Source organism: Dermochelys coriacea, chromosome 14 (genome assembly GCF_009764565.3).
Source record: "Dermochelys coriacea isolate rDerCor1 chromosome 14, rDerCor1.pri.v4, whole genome shotgun sequence".
NCBI lineage: Eukaryota > Metazoa > Chordata > Testudines > Dermochelyidae > Dermochelys > Dermochelys coriacea.
The window spans coordinates 32,039,141-32,056,586 of record NC_050081.1 but is presented as its reverse complement, the minus strand read 5'-3'; the positions used below and the strand labels follow the sequence as shown (position 1 = coordinate 32,056,586).

The 17,446-nt window shown below is 47.9% G+C and overlaps 1 protein-coding gene and 1 long non-coding RNA gene across 4 annotated transcripts in view; one reads left to right on the top strand and one right to left on the bottom strand.

Moving 5' to 3' along the window:
- The window catches only part of LOC119842527 (E3 ubiquitin-protein ligase TRIM7-like), a 28,069-nt gene that overhangs the window by 680 nt on the left and 9,943 nt on the right, over window positions 1-17,446 (top strand). The window contains 5 exon segments of the mRNA XM_043497166.1: window positions 5,784-6,211; window positions 7,789-7,798; window positions 7,801-7,883; window positions 12,546-12,776; window positions 17,107-17,245. Of these exon segments, the coding sequence (XP_043353101.1) occupies window positions 5,795-6,211; window positions 7,789-7,798; window positions 7,801-7,883; window positions 12,546-12,776; window positions 17,107-17,245 (880 nt within the window). The 5' untranslated portion in view covers window positions 5,784-5,794.
- Window positions 1-17,446, bottom strand: part of LOC119842529 — a 30,073-nt gene that overhangs the window by 9,202 nt on the left and 3,425 nt on the right. The window lies entirely within an intron of this gene.

Here is a 17,446-nt window from a genome sequence, read left to right as displayed (position 1 = left end):
TTCACAACAAGCTGCTCAGAAAGGGGTGCTCTATCCTGTACCAGGTGATTGACAAGGGCACATCATTTTAGAAAGAGAAATCTTTAATCAGACTGGGACTTTTCAGCTTGGAAAAGAGACGACTAAGGATGGATATGATAGAGTTCTGTAAAATCATGACAGGTGTGGAGAAAGTAAATAAGGAAGTGTTATTTACTCCTTGTAACACAAGAACTAGGGGTCACCCAATGAAATGAATAGGCAGCAGATTTAAAACAAACAAAAGGAAGCATTTCTTCACACAATGCACAGTCAACCTGTGGAACTCTTTGCCAGAGGATGTTGTGAAGGCCAAGACTATAACAGGGTCCAAAAAAGATCTAGATAAGTTCATGGAGGATAGGTCCAATCAATGGCTATTAGTCAGGATGGGCAGAGATGGTGTCCCTAGTCACAGGCGCCAACGTTTGTCAGCGCCGGTGAGTGCTCGCGGCCCCCCCCCCGGCACCACCCCTGCTCCACCCCAACTGTACCCCTCCCTGTCCCTATTGGATCCCTCCCCAAATCCCCACCTCAGTCCTGCCTCCTCCCGCAAGCACACTGCATTCCCCCTCCTACCCCCTCCCTCCCAGGCTTGCCGTGTGAAACAGCTGTTTCACGGAGCAAGCATTTGGGGGGAGGGGGAGAAGCAGGACCCAGCAGCGTGCTCAGGGGATGAGGCGGAGCAGAGGCAGAGGTGAGCTGGGGTGGGAGGATGGGGTGGGGAGCTGCCGGTCGGTGCAGAGCACCCACCAATTTTTCCCCGTGGGTGCTCCAGCCCCGGCACACCCATGGAGTTGGCACCTATGGCTCTAGCCTCTGTTTGCCAGAAGCTGGGAATGGGTGACAGGATGGATCACTTGATGATCACCTGTTCTGTTCATTCCCTCTAGGGCACCTGGCATCGGCCACTGTCAGAAGACAGGATACTGGGCTAGATGGACCTTTGGTCTGAGCCAGTGTGGATATTCTTATATATGTTAGAGTTGACCCTTCTGGAATGAGCAACAGGGGAAACTCATTAGCACCCCCTCTGGACGGGGATGGAGCTGGGAGACAGGTGGGGAAAGGGAGGCAGGTTCTGGGTGTTTGATCTCTCTGCCCCAGAGGATCCCTTTCTGTCCTTCCAGCTGAGAATCTCTGCCAAGGGACAGACCAGACAAGGGGGAAGGAGGGAAGTGGAGAAAGGGGCGGGAGTGGAGAGAAAAATGCTGGGGGAAGAGGAAGACAGCGTAGGTGATGGGCAGGAGTGGGGGATGGGGGAGAACAAGCGAAGGAGTGGGGGGGCTGGGATGGGGGAGGGAGTGTAAAGAGGTGGGAAGGGAAACAGAGGAGAGGGCACTGTGTGGGGAAACACTCTCAGTGTCACTGAGGGTTGCTCTGATGCCTAACAGGTGGCCTAAGACTTTTGTAGGTGCCATAATGTCTCCTCCTCTCTATGATGCATCTGGACAGATGAATTATCTGTCAGTCTGTCTGTTTTTCTATCTGTCTTTGCATGGCTCATATGGGATGAGGTGATTATCCATCCATCCATTCAGGAATACAGAGTAAAGACAACTAGCAAGGTGAAGTTTCTTGCCTTCGTTCTAGGAGAGCATGTTAACAACAAACTGTTTCAACTCTGTTCCCCAGTCCTTCACACACACATTCAAATTCTCTGCAGATACTGGTACATGGATTTCCTCACAGACCAAGAGGAAAGATGTTTATCAGGACCCCATGGAAAGTAAATCAATGACATTAATTTGATCATTCCAGCCTAAAACCCATTGCAATTTTTTCAATCAAATTTTTTTCCTCCCCAGGAAAACTGGCCTTTCCCCTCCCCTCTAAAATGCTTTTCAGTGAATGAATTTTTTTCAAAAATGTATTTGATAAATAAAAGTGTTACAAAAACGTTCAAAAACATGGCATCCGTTTTTGAACACTATGAAATATAAACAACCAACATTTTGATTTTTTCATGAAAAACAATGTTTATTCGAGCCTCATGGCATTTGTGCCAAAATAAAACACGTTCTGGAGGCTCTTTAGAAGTCGGTCAAATAATATTATTTGTGGGTTTTTGGTGGTTGTTTTTTTTGCCAGCAGATACTGTCATTTTTTTTGCCAGATACCCTTTTAAATCATTATTCATGCCAAGCAGTTCTTGCAAAACTAAGGAAAGATTGGCACCTTGTTGACACACTGAAAATAGCCAGCTATAACCCATAGACTCGTCAGCGCAGACATATTCTCGTCCTCTCTGATGATTCAAGAGGAGAATTTAGCCCTGAGTCCATGCTGGTGCTGTTATGACCAAAATTATACACAAGTCTGGACAGCATGTACAACCTAAATATCAGATAAGAACCTTGGGTTTGGATCTGGCTTTGTGTCCAACCTCCAGTCTGAATCTCTCTCCCATTTGTCTTCAAACTTTTAAAAAGTTTGGAATCAGATCTGGATTTCATATCCCACTGTACAGGTGTGTCCTCATCTGATGTTTTGTCTCTATCCACAATAACTCTAAGCTTTCTGCATTCATAACCAGAGATTTGTTTCTGCTGTGAAGCTGTGAAGTTCAGATCAAATCTTTGTTCAATAACTCAGAGCCAGAATTATTTACCACTTATGGAGTTCACACCCAACTCTTGATGCAGAATTTAGACTCCGAAGTTCTGGGTTGTATCCACTAAGGCACAATAAAAGTCTAGATCTGGGTATGGAATTCAGAGCTGTTTTTTTTTCTTTCCCTACTGCTTGTGTGATCCTTCTGCCAGTTGAAGTCAGCAGCAACAAGGGCTGGGTTCAATATCTAGGGTTCCTTGTCAACAATACGACACAAAACTGGCTTGAGCCCACATCCAGTAACCTGGGACAACTACACACCACCCCTGAGAGCCTCTGAGAGGCAATACTTCCCCTCTCAAAAGCACACAGTCCGAGTGTAGAAAAGGAACTATTAATAAAAAGGAGGGCCACAAGAAGGATTCATAAACATAAACCCATGAGCAAGATACCCACCCCAGAATACATTGGGCAGGGTCCTTTTGCCTCAGGTTCTTAAGTCCAGCAAATAAAAGTTCCTTTAATGTGCCCCTCCTTCACCGCACCTTACTCACAGTTGCTATCCTTGGTCAGTGCAGACCCAGAATTCAGAGGTGCATATGCAGAGCTCACCCCCAACCCCGGCTGCGGGGGGAAGGGAAAGAATGCACCTTGCGTGCTTCATCAGCTGCTCGGCACTCTGGGATGCCTTGTAATCCACGGGTGGTGGAGCCTTCCCAAAAGTGGGGGGGAGCAGGGGCCCCGCTCCCACCATGGCCCCGCCCTTCCCGTGCCCCCGGACAAGCTGAAAGCTGGAACAGGCTGGGAGCTGCAGACCCTCCACCTGCCCGAGGTGGAGGGGGCCGAGAGCAGCCCCTGGTCCATGCCCCCACCCTGCGGGCACCCCATCGGGGATGGGGCCTCTGAGTTGCAGCCCGGCCAGGCTAAGAGCCATGTGACTGGGTAGGTGTGGGGAGCCACGGTGGACCCTCCACCTGCCCTGGGTGGGGGGCAAGTATATGGGCCAGGGGATGTTTTTGGCACCTCCACCCCAGGCAGGTGGATGGTCCACAGCATGGTGCCCATGCTGCCCAACCAGGCTCCAGCTGTCAGCCTGGCTGTGGGGGATTTAGGGAGAGGCAGGCCCATGGCAAAAAGTGGGAGGGCCATGACCCCCTTTCAGTGATCCCACCACTTAATAGAGCTCTTAGTGACTTCAGCTGTTAGTGGGGGAAGCCATTATGGTAATGCACATTGTCCCTCAGCAGTGATTTTAGATCTGTTGGTGTGTTATAGGAGTTTCCGTTGAGCCTTAAGCAGCTCTGTTACTACACAGCGGAAAGAGGAAGGATCAGATGATGCCTAAGATCCTTGGTCAGCACCAATACCACCCAGTACGAGTATCTATGCCCACCCTCTTGCAGTTGCACTGGGCTTCAGCACCTATGTCCCCTGCCTAGTGCGTTCAGTTTAGTTGAGGTTGAGTCCCTCAGTCAGGGCATACCAAGCACAGTTCTACTGCCCTTGATTCACACAACAAGGATAACCATCCTTTAGTGCCCCTGTCCCCAATAACAAAGTGACTTGTTATCCAATCCCAGTCAAAAGTGATCATTTCATAGAATCATAGAGTCATAGAAGATTAGGGTTGGAAGAGACCTCAGGAGGTCATCTAGTCCAACCCCCTGCTCAAAGCAGGACCAACACCAACTAAATCATCCCAGCCAGGGCTTTGTCAAGCCGGGCCCTAAAAACCTAAGGATAGAGGTTCCACCACCTCCCCGGGTAACCCATTGCAGTGCTTCACCACCCTCCTAGTGAAATAGTGTTTCCTAATATCCAACCTAGACCTCCCCCACTGCAACTTGAGACCATTGCTCCTTCTTCCGTCATCTGCCACCACTGAGAACAGCCTAGCTCCATCCTCACTGGAACCCCTCTTCAAATAGTTGAAGGCTGCTATCAAATCGCCCCTCACTCTTCTCTTCTGCAGACTAAATAACCCAAGTTCCATCAGACTCTCCTCATAAATCATGTGCCCCAACCCCCTGATCATTTTCGTTGCCCTTCACTGGACTCTCTCCAATTTGTCCACATCCTTTCTGTAGGGGGGGCCCAAAACTGGATGCAATACTGCAGATGTGGTCTCACCAGTGCCGAATGGATGGGAATAATCACTTCCCTCAATCTGCTGGCAATACTCCTACTAATGCAGTTCAATATGCCATTAGCTTTTGTGGCAACAAAGGCATGCTGCTGACTCATATCCAGCTTCTCATCCACTGTAATCTCCAGGTCCTTTTCTGCAGAACTTCTGCTTAGCCAGTCTCTCCCCAGCCTGTAGTGGCGCATGCGATTCTTCCATCCTAAGTGCAGGACTCTGCACTTGTCCTTGTTGAACCTCATCAGATTTCTTTTGGCCCAATCCTCCAATTTATCTAGGTCACTCTGGACCCTATCCCTACCCTTCACCGTATCTACCTCTCCTCCAACCTTAGTGTCATCTGCGAACTTGCTGAGGGTGCAATCCATCTCATCATCCAGTCATTAATAAAGATGTTGAACAAAACCAGCCCCAGGACCAACCCCTGGGGCATCCTGCTTGGGCAAAGCAATCCCATCATGCTAAGCACTGAGGCAGGGTGGGTGTCCCAATGCAAAGGAGAGCTGTCCTGAAGTCCTCTTCCACAGCTCATTACTAGATGACAGGGGAGAGCTCATTCAGATCCTGCTTACATTTGTCATAGCTGCAGTTCAAGAAAGCATCCTTAATCAGCAAAGCACTTAAGCACTGAAGTCAATGGGTCTTAAGCAGGCACCCAAATGATATCCTGAATGGAGGCCTGTAAGAGCTATGAAGCACAGATCCAGAATTCAGCTCCAGAGTTGTGAGCTGGGCCCACTAGGGAGTGATGACATTCAGGTCTAGATCTGGCTCTGGAATTCAGATCTGGAGTGGTGTCCCATCCTCTTCCAACCTCCTATTGCTAAGAATGATCAAGCCTGAATCCAGCACACGGAACTGTAGTTTGGGGAGGTCGGGCATCTCTCTGCCTATGTTTTCCACCAGAGTCTCCTCTGCTGGCTGCAGCCCTGATGAGTGACTCATTACCAGTTTAAGAAATTTGACACTGCAGATATGACCCTCTGACAGCAGCTGTCTCAGAATGGGAACACCCACATCTCATTCTATGCCAAGCATTCATTAAAGTGAAATCATTTCCTGCTCTCAGAGAAAAGAGCCATGGCTGCTGTCTTCCTCCCCGGGAACCTGCAAGACGAGGCAACTTGTTCGGTCTGCCTGGAGTTCTTCAAAGACCCGGTGTCCATAGAGTGCGGCCACAACTTCTGCCGAGTCTGCATCACCAAGAGCTGGAGAGGCCTGGAGATGGATTTCCCCTGCCCTCAGTGCCGGAAGATCTTCCAGCAGAAGAACTTCAGGCCCAACAGGCAGCTGGCCAACATGTGCGAGATCATCAGCCAGTTTGCGGTACCTGGGGCGAAAGGGACTCTGGAGGAGGGGCTCTGTGAGAAACACAGGGAAGCGTTCAAACTCTTCTGCAGGGATGATCAGAGGTCGATCTGCGTGGTATGTGACAGATCCCGGGAGCACCGGCCTCACACCGTGGTGCCCGTAGAGGAGGCTGCCCAGGAGTACAAGGTACTATCTGTCTGTCTGTCTATCATCAGATCTGTATGTCTATCTATATTTGTATTTAGCAAGTCTCCCCCTCTCCCTCTATCATCTACATCCCCCACTGCATCTATCTAGCTACACCAGTGGTTCTCAACCAGGAGTATACAAAGTATACAATGGGGGTATGCAGAGGTCTTCCAGGGGGTACATCAACACATCTAGCTATTTGCCTAGTTTTACAACAAGCTACATAAAAGCACTAGCGAAGTCAGTGCAACTAAAATTTCCTACAGACAGTGACCTGTTTATACTGCTGTATATACTGTACACTGAAAAGTCTGTAAAATATTTATATTCCAGTGGATTCATTTTATAATTATATGATAAAAATGAGAAAGACAGCAATTGTTCAGTAATAGTGAGGCTGTGACACTTCTGTATTTTTAAGTCTGATTTTGTAAGCAAGTCATTTTTAAGTGAGGTGAAACTTGGGGGCTGTGCAAGACAAATCAGCCTCCTGAAAGGAGTACAGTGGTCTGGAAAGGTTGAGAGTCACTGGTCTACGCCACAAAGTACACGGCAATCACCTAGTTCAGAGGTTTTCCACAGAGCACTCTTCTGTGGGGACCTAGCACATCATAAACTACTGGTCTCTCCATTTTCTCCAGCTGCACTAAAGACATCTAAAATACACAAAATACTTTCCTAATATACCTTTCTGTATAAGCAGTTGCTGTGGCCGCTACCCTGATGTTATGTGATTGCAACTGGGGAGGGGACGTGTAGGATCATAAGTCTAGAAGACAATCTCTCTGTCAAGATATGGTGCATACTATGGGAAAGTTGGAGAATGCTGGATCCAGTTAGTCTCTCTTAATTATATTGAATTTAAGCCATGTGATTGAAGGAGCCTGACGCTGCAAACACTTACTATACTTACTCAGTTGCCTTATTAGAAAATGAAGGGTTAAAGGAGAGAGAGTCTCCTGATCTATTTTTGGCAAGGGAGAATTCCCAAGGATGAATAAGGTCTTTTGCAGACACTGGTTCTTCTGAGCCGGGGCTAAGTTTTCTGTTTATGTCTTCAGTGGAGATAATTAAATGGAATTTACAGCTGATAAATGCAGCAATACTGTGTGTGTGAGAACGTATGAGTGCATATGTGCATGTGTTTGTTAGTCTCTAAGGTGCCACAAGTACACTAGTCTCAAAACTCATTGTGTGTGCATGTACAGGGTGCGTACAAAGAGTTATGGATATGTATTGAAATGATGTCCTTAAAAAGTGTTTGGGGCATGTGCGTGTGAGTTTCTTCTCAGTGTTTGTGTGTTTGCATCTGTGTGTGTGTGCATGCACAAAAATGACTGTTTTCCTTCTCTATGTCTGTCTGTCTGTCTGTCTGTTTGCATGTATGCATAGGTCTGCCTCTTTTTGTGTGCGAACATGATCGTTTCATTTGCATGAATGTGTTTGTGTGAGTAACCCTGAGTTTTTTCTCTTGTGTTGTCTCTGTGCACTGAGAACAAAATACACCAACACAAATAAGACCCCCAACAAAAACAAATAATAATAATCAAATATATGTTTCCTTTTGTTCCTAGGAACAAATTCAGAGCGGTTGGATTTCCTGAAAAAAGAGAGACAAGAATTGCTGGAATTTAAATCAAAGGATGATAAGAAAAGCCAAGAGCTACTGGTGGGTGCCTGCTATTAATAACAAGATATAAATGTGTTAGGAGCCTAACTCTCATTGACATTTATGTCTGCACGGTGGTAAACTTGATTCTTCTTAGTGTGTAACACTACATTCCCATCAAGGGTGCCGGAACAGGTGGGACCAGGAGGCCATGGCCCCACACTTTTTACTGCCTGTAAGGGTGAGCGACGGTGAGAGGGGGCAGAGAGGAGCGAGCAGGGGGCAGGATCTTGGGGGAAGGGGCAGTGCAAGGGCTGGGCCGTGGGAGAATTGGCAGCATGAAGGAGGGGGCTCAGGGAGAAGGGGCAGTAAAGGGGTGGAGCCTCAGAGGGTGGTGTGCGGCAGGGGTGGGACCGTGGTTCAGGCATCTGTAGACCCCCCACCATTTGTAGGGTGCTTCTGCAACTCCAGATTCCCATTGGGTTATTATGGAGATAGATGTCGTAGAAATACTAAAACTGTCCTAAAATCTGATAAGGGACTTGTGATTTTTGATGCTCCTCACCACACACTTTTTTGGTGCCCTTGCCCTATTTAAGACACCTCAGAGTCATGGAGCCCTAGATTTTAGAGGCCAGTCTGACCTCCTGCATAACAGACCCAGAGACCCCCCCACCCAGTAATTTATGCAACAAGTCCATCTTTCCAGTTTGAGCCATAGCATGGCTTTTAGAAAGACATCCAATCTTTATCTAAAAACTTCAGGAATGAAGAATCCACCACATCTGGTGCTTAATTTGTGCCAGTGCTGAGCTCCGGCACTTCTAGCCTTGGCAGTTCATAACCTCAGCACTTCTGGGCTTGCTGCATCAGTTATGAATGTAAGAAAATGGCTTGAGCCCTGACACCTCTTTCATTATAAAATTAAGCACTGACCACATGCCTGTGGGAGTTGTTCCGAAGGTTAATTACCCGGTAAAAATGTGCCCCTCATTTCTAGTGTGAGTTAAAGGGTCTTAGTTTTCAAGGGATGTGAGCTTAGCACTTTCTGAAATCCTGGACATTTTGTGGTGTCTCAAAATGGGCCCTTAAAAATGGAAACCCCGCAAAATCATCGATCGCATTTGAGAATTTAGGTCAGCAGCAACAACAGAGAGATTTTCCAGTGCAAAAGTAAGGTAGCTCTTGTCTAGTCAAAGTGCAACACAACTACATAGCAAGCAGTGCAAAATGCTATTTAAGTCAACATTTATTGACTGCTGGCTCTGACCTCCCGCTCGATCACCAGCTGTTGTCTCAGTAGAAGGAAAGGGGAGCTGTTGATAACTTGAGACGCTCCTCTGGTGCAGAGCAAATACAGAGCGTTGAAACTGTGTAACTTTGGTGGGAGCTATGCAAATTGCCACAGGGCTGGAACAAGCCCCGTGTTCCCATTCCTCTGTCACTGGTTATTCCCCACTGAGCCTCATATATCCTGATCATCCTCAGAGACCTCGAGTACCATGCAAACTTCCCCACAGATTTACGCAAAAAGAAAAGGAGTACTTGTGGCACCTTAGAGACTAACAAATTTATTTGAGCATAAGCTTTCGTGAGCTACAGCTCAAATAAATTTGTTAGTCTCTAAGGTGCCACAAGTACTCCTTTTCTTTTTGCGAATACAGACTAACACGGCTGCTACTCTGAAACAGATTTACACAGTTCCCCCTGCTTAGTATCATATCAGCCTGCTTGATTCAAGACTGAGGGGGAACGGTGTGTCAGAGGAGGTGTCACAAGGGAGCGGAACATAAATGCTTGATTTAGAGAAAATAAACAAGGCGGGGTTGGGGGGGGGAATTCAGATTTAACTCGGAAACTTCATGCAACCTGAATCTAGGTGAAAGGAGAGAAAGAACCCAGGGGAAGTTTTTGACCATACATTGCATTAGAGCAATACATTTCATTCCTTATCCTCTGTTGCTATCTAGTGCCCATTTCATGTCATTCCTTCAAGCTAAAGTTTGTTGCCCTTCCCCCTTCTCAAAAGAAAAGGAGTACTTGTGGCACCTTAGAGACTAACAAATTTATTAGAGCATAAGCTTTCGTGAGCTACAGCTCACTTCATCGGATGCTTCCCCCTTCTGTTTATTATCTTGCTGTTATTAATTTTTGATGATGCTGATGATTATTATTACAGTTCCTTGGAGCCCCGGTCATGGACCAAGACCTCATTGTGCTAGGCACTGTACTAACACACAATAAAAAGTCCCTGCCCCAGGAGTACTTTCTCCCTGCCAATCAAACAGTACTGTAGTGGCTTAAGTGTAGACGTACCCTTAGCATGCAGAGTAGAAGTAATCTGGGACAGCCACAGGGCTGGCAGGGGAGAGGCTGACAGGCAGAATTCTGCCATTCATTGGTTGATAGCCTGGAATGGGAATGACAGCAGCCAGTCAGGTAAAGTTATTCCCAGCTGAACCTGGGCCATGACTGCCTACCAGTTTACAGCTAGAACGCAGCTCAAAAATAGCACTTCCAAGTTGTCCAAAAGTTTTTGGTGTCCCCCCCCAGGCCATTCAGATAAAAGGGAGAGTATTGCACACTAAAAACGGTGAGATTCATGATAGAATCATGAGAGCTGGCAACACTGGTTAATAATTCGGATGACATTTCACCCCTAGCCAAAGGCCAGGCTGGCAGATCAGCAATCATTTTTGTGCCCTGTGGCCGGGGTCACCTAACCTCACTTGTCTAACCGGTTTGCCTGGTCTTTCTCCTGGCTTTCTGGGTGACTGGATATTCCAAAGCGCATTGTTCCACACTGTGCTAGCATCTAAGTACTTTATCCCCTGCTGAGTCACATACATTTTGTCCAGAATACACCAATACAAACACAGCCATGCTGTGTGTGCACAAACGCACTTCAACCCCATTGGTGTGGTGATTAAACCACCATGTGCACACAACCAGCAGCCACTGGCATAGGCACCGACTCCCCCTGTGCTCCAGGGGGAGGAGTGGGGATGGGGCCCGCTCGGGGGAGGGGGTGGATCTGGGCAGGAAGAGGCAGGCTTGGGGTAGGGCTTGGGGAAGGGGTGGAGTGTGGGCAGGGCCTGGGGCTCAGTGGGGGTTCAGCATCCCCAGGGACAGGAGGAAGGTGGCACCTGTGGCCACAGGCCCTAGTTTTTGCACCGTCTCCAAGTCTGCCCCTTAAAGTAGCAGAAAAGCCCCACCAACATCTGTAAAGCCATCACCACACATCCCTTCTCAAAACTCCCCTCTTCTAGGACCCGTATGGAAAGGCACACCCTTGCTGCGATCACTACCACATTTATCACCCTGTCGCTCCCTCCCCACTTGATGGTCTCATCGATCCGCCTCTTCCATTTTGCCTCTTAGGGCGCGTCTACACTACAAAATGAAGTCGGCCTAACTTACATCAGTGTACAATCGCTGCAGTAATTACATCACTTGGGTGTGTTTACACTCTGCTCCTTGTGTCAATGATGCACGTCCTCAGCGGGAGTGCTTACTCTGAGCGTACCGTCACTGTGGAGCGGCTTCTGAAGGCCACTAACAGTTGATGTAAGCAACGTAGTATCTACATTGACACTGCCTTGACCTAACTTCGTCCACATTGACTTGATGCGACCTCTTGTGGAGGTCGAGTTATTAAGTCGGTGTAGTGGGTGAATTAAATCGGCGGGAGCGAAATTTTAGTGTAGACACTGACAGAGTTGGGTCGACGTAAGCTACCTTGCAGTGACCTAATGCTGTAGTGGAGACCAGGGCTTAGTTTGTAAGCTCTTGGGCCTTGAAATGCACCCTCAATATATAATGATATAGTCATATGTAATTAGTTGGTTGGAAATGGGTTAAATGAGAGTGAAACTAACTGATTGTGTGAATTTGCTTATAATTCAGAGAGGGCATAATGTGGAAATTCACCCATGTTCTTCACAAGTTAATAGGCAATCTAAGGTTCTTATCAGCCCATCATTACCATTATATCTAAGCACCTCACAGTCTTTAATGTTTTCATCCTCACAGCACTCCTGTGAGGCAGGGCTGGTCTACTATCCCCATTTTACAGATGGCGAACAGAGCCTGAGCCAAAGCCCACTGAAGTGCAGGGAAAGACTCCCATTGACTTTAACGGGTTTAGGGTCAGACCCTGAGGCAGGAGTGCTGGAAGCTTCCTAGAAGTGTGGGTGGGGGAGGCCACCGGCATCTGAACCATAGCCCTGCCCCTCACTCTGCCCCTTCCCCGAGGCCCTACCCACACCGCCTCTTCTCCCTGAGGCCCTGCCCTGTGACATCTCTTCCCCCAAGACCCTGCCTTTGCTCCACCTCATCCTCTTGAGATCCCGCCCCCTGCTCGCTCCTCTCTGCCTCCTCCCCCCATGGCTTGCCCTTAAGGCAGGTAAAAAGTGGGAGGGCTAGCTTATTTATTTAAGATATGCTCTACTTGAAAAGGAATTCTTTTTGGGGGGTGAGTTCTAAATCCTGTGTTATTCAGGAGGTCACATTAGATTATCTCAACAGTCCCTTCTGGCACCGGAATCTATAGAAATTTGGGGGGTTTGGTTGAATTGGTATTCATCAGTGGAAACCTGTTTCAGCAAAAATTTCTGGCTAGCTCTATTCACTACCTCATGCTGCCATTGCATTCAGCGACATACAATCCATCAAATGAGTTTACTGTCCTGCCCTCTACCTGGTCATTTATTTTTGTTGAAGAAAACTATAGAGTTGGAGCGGCAGATTCTCATCTCTGAATTCGAGGGTCTGCGCCAGTTTCTGCATGACCAGGAGCATCTCCTCCTGGACCAGCTGGAGAAGATGGAGAAGGGCATCACCAAGAAGCAGAATGAGAACCTCACTGAGCTCTCCAAGGAGATTTCACTCCTCAACCAACTGATAACAGACTTGAAAGAGAAAATCCAACAACCAGTGCTTGAGTTGCTCAAGGTAAGGCTGGAGCCATGAGCTCTTGGACATGGAAGGAGAAGTCCTTTACCCATCAGCATCACAAAAATAAGACACCTCAATAATGGTGGCCATTTCCCCCCACAAAATACATACATAAATAAAAATGAATGGCCGTGTGTGGGGCGTGGATGGGAAATTTGATTTGAAAAATGTCCAACCAGCTCTACTTCTGAATGATGGCTGCATTCAAAGCTATTGGTATTGGTACACAAAAGAGAGTGCATCATGTGGGAATTTATCCCCACTGTTCCATGTTATTTCTTTTAGCCCAAGCAGCTAGCTAAAACATTTGTGGCTTTGTGCGTCATTCCAGCTGGGAGGAGAAATCGGGGATGGAGTCAGAGACCTTTCATGCAATCTAGTTCATTTACAAGTCCTGAACACAGGAGGACCCAAACAATAGAAGATCGTATCTTTACTCATATCTCCAAGTCTCCTTTAGCTAGTACCACATCGTGATTGTCCAGGGTGTATCTGTAGCATCTCTTCCAGCCTGTTCCTGTGTGATTCACCCACACACCCTCACCCAGTAACCAGCCCATATAGTTCTAATTCCTGGGCAAATTTGCATATCCCTATGTTTTAGGTGGGGGCTGCAATAAACAAGCTTAAGTGTTTTTTGCAGGTATCTGACATTCTCTCCCTAGCTTCTCAATGACATTTTGCCCAAACCACAACCCTCCACTGAAGCAGTGGTATCTTGTGTTGGGCTCTCTGCCCAAGGGTCCATTTCATCCATGGGGCCACATCCTCAGCTGGCTGAAAATAAACACAGATCCATTGAAGTCACCTGTGCTGATATACACACAGGATGGGTATCTGGCCCTCAGATCTTCTAAAATGTAAGGAACGAGGGAATGTCTTATCTGGAATTATCAATGTGGGGAATGTCAGCGTAGGCATAGGCAGTGACTCCGTGGTGTGCTCCGGGGCTCAACAACTCATGGGGAAAAAATAGGGGGGTGCTCAGAACCCATGGACCATGGACCAGCACTCAGCCTCTTTTCAGGTGGCCCTGCCTGTGCTGCACCTCTTCCCCTGAAGGCCCCTCTCCTCGTCACTCACCCTTAAGGGAGGAGGGGGCAGAAAGGAGCGAGCAACAGCGCAGGCCTTGGGCGAGGGGTGGGGAGGAGTGAGTGGGCGAGCTGGTGGGGGAGAGAGTGTCAGGGGAGGAGGTGAAGAGGAGCAGGTGGGAGACGCTCAGGGAGGGGGCAGAGAAGAGCGAACGGCGGGCGGGTGGGTCGGGGCAGCCTTGGGGGACGGGAAAGAGTGAGGGGGGAAGAGACGGAGTGGGGGTGTGACTGTGGAGGAAGAGGCAGAGCAAAAGTGGAGACTCGGGGCAGAGCAAGGATGGAGCACCCACCAGAAAAAGAAAGTCAGCACCAGAGTGTAGGGACTTGATTTTGGCCATGACGGAGATTGAACCATGGTCTTTCAGAGCTAAAAGCATTTGTTTGAAGTCAAGGATAAGGACTCATACGTAGCAGCACTCATAGACTTGTATTTGGTGGTAGGCCACAGAGCGGGTGGGAATGAAGACCGCACCCTGTCCAGTGAGTGACATGAATGCAAGGGAGTATCTCTTTCTTTCCCCCCTTCTAGGATTGACGAGCATCTTGAACAGGTACGGAGCCGCATTTTTAACCCTCCCTCATGCTTTTCTCACGAGTGCTGCTGAACGGTCAGTGTTAGCCCTTCAGAGATAATCAGGGACACTTGGGCACACTGAGACAGAAAGAGCACCTGCCGCTCCACACATACCCTGGGGCTTCCTTCTAGCTTCTTCTTGTGGAAATTTAGAAACTCTCAGAAACTCTCAGATCTCCTTTTCCTACCAGGGAGCTCAGTCAAGCACCAGATTGAAAGATGTAGAGACTGAAGTCCCGCTTTTATTTATCTGTGTAACATGCAACTCACTCTTTATGTATCTCTCGAGCACCGTTTATGTCAGTGATTCCCAACCTGTGGGGCATGGAGGAACGTTTGGGGAGAAGCAGCAGGGAGGAGCACCACCCAATCCCGTTCCACCCCAGCTCTGCTAAGGCCCCACTCCCAGCCCGAGCCCTGCACCCAGCCATTCCCAGCTCCAGACCTGCCCCCCAGTTGTGGCCCCAGCTTTGGCCCCCCTTACCCCTGTCCACATCCCCCACTTCCGCTGGAAGCTGTGGCCCTGCTCCCAGCCCTGAAAAGTTTGAGGACCACTGATTTAAACCTTTAGGATGAAATTCAGCTTGGCACAGTGGCTCAGACATAGCATTGTGCACCATGACGTAAGCCCCACTTATAGCCTGATCAAGGCCCTTTGAGGTCATTGAGCATCTTTACAGTGACTTCAATGGCCTTACTCTCAAGACCTGATGTGGGACTCCAGTGTTGCAGTGTTCCGTTGGCAGGTCCTAGTTCCATCGCATAGTTTCCATCAACAGTCCCTCAGAGTCAGTGACGGCCTTCCCCACCAAGGTAAAATAACCCTGCCCTGAAGTATGGCACAATGGCCAGACACTAGTGGAGGACTTTTGAAATTCTGGGTTAAGTCCTTGCTCTACAGAGACTTCTTGGGAGATTCGGACAAGTCTCTTAGGGTACATCCACATGGCAAAGAAAAATCTACGGCCTGGCCCGTGCCAGCTGATTCGGGCTCAAAGAAGTTGGGTGTCTTGCTTGCTGTTTATAGGAGGCAGTTTGGCCTAGCGATCTGAGCATTAGATGGGGCTTCAGCAAACATGCCAAACCCACTAAAAAATGCAGAAATTGGACTTGTTTTTGGCTTAATTGGCTTGTGAGTTGCTTGTTGGCTAGTTTTTGGCTTGTAGCTTGTTGCTTCTTTCTTTTTATTGGCTCCCGGCAAACAGGGGCAAGGGGGGCAAGCAGGGGCAAGAGGCAAGCAGGAGCAAGGTGGGAGAGAATTAGGGGTGCACAGCGGGCCCACCACAGTTCCAGACTGCAAGTCGGGGGGTATAGTCACATAGAGTGTTGGGGTTCTTAGGGATTGGCTTGTTTTGGCCTTGTTTTTAAATGGGATTAGCTTGATATTTGGCTTATTGTGAAAGTTGGGGTGCTTATTTACCGTGTGAAAGTTGGCAGCTGTGGGCTTCAGAAGATGTGGGTTCTATTCCTGGCTGTGCCAGTGACTGCAGGGGGGATGATGGGCAAGTCACTTCCCTGATCTGAGCCTCAGTTTCCCCCTCTGTGAATGGGGATCATGATACTGACCTCCTTTGAAGTCTGCTGATGAGAAGAGCTAGGTATAATTAAAAGTAGGGGACAGCTCCCCCTCTCTCTGGCTTGGGTCAGCAGTCCGCTCCCCTCCTCTTTGTCTGGCATGGGGAAATCTCCCTCTCCTGTTTCAATCTATTTTATACAGTGCCCAAGAAGGTCCCACTCAAAGGGTGAGAAGAAGGGTTGGTCTCCTTGGGCTGTTCGATCCTTTAGCTCTGGGCTGAGTCCTCCAGTTGTGGTGGATAAAAACAAACCACAATATTAACAGAAAGGGCTTGAGTGTCTTCTCCCCGCAGGCGTATCCCCACATCCACCTGGAAGAGTGGGGAGTCACCTATCTCTGCAGCACTGTACATGCTTCTCCTGGCCCCCTGGGTGGTGGGGATCTGTTTATGACGAGCTGATGGGATGAGGATAGGGTAGGGCACTGATTCAATGCCCAATTAAGTTAATTGGATTCTTTTCATTGACATCAATGGATCACATCCAAGCAGAGAGATGTGAGGACAGGTATGCTAAATCCACGGTTTACTACACATGCTCCCCTGAGAAATAAGTGAGATAGATAGAGTGTGTGGGGATAGATAGATCTGGACAAATACTATACATTGAATTGACTATTTGCAGATATTGTCATTTTTTTTCAGTGAACATATTCAGCTAGCACTATAGCTGGAGAAATACTATTAACCAACACCACTTCAGTCTGACAAGCCCAGTTTTGTGGCGGAAGACATACGTGGGCTTAAAATTTGTGCTGGCCATTCTGCCTGGGGGCATGGGTGTGTGTGTATGTGAATTTCACTCTCAAGCGCTAACACAAAACAATTGACAGGTTTCAGAGTAGCAGCCGTGTTAGTCTGTATTCGCAAAAAGAAAAGGAGGACTTGTGGCACCTTAGAGACTAACAAATTTATTAGAGCATAAGCTTTCGTGAGCTACAGCTCACTCACGAAAGCTTATGCTCTAATAAATTTGTTAGTCTCTAAGGTGCCACAAGTACTCCTTTTCTTTTTGCAAAACAAATTGGATACTTTGGTGAATATTTGTGAGCATTGGAGCAGCTCTATAGCTCATCGTCATAATATAGAACAATTTCCATTTTTTCTTCAGAAGCAAGAGTCTGAAGTTTCAGAAGCCAGTTCCTGTCTCTTCTGATATGAAAAGCTCTATCAGCAATTTCTCTCTCAAGACTGTTGTCCTCAAGGCAGTGTTAAAGAAATTCAAAGGTGAGTGGAAGCAAAACCTCTAGTTTAAAATATACTTGGCCTTCATTCATGTTTTCTATGGATTTTAGTGCTAAAGAGGTCCCTGATATGTTCAGTGCCCAAGGGAAAATAATGATTCTTTGTGCATGTCTTGTTTAGCCTTCGTTAACAGATCATTGCACCAACTAAGAAGAGCCAGTAGATGGTGCTAAGAGATTTCAA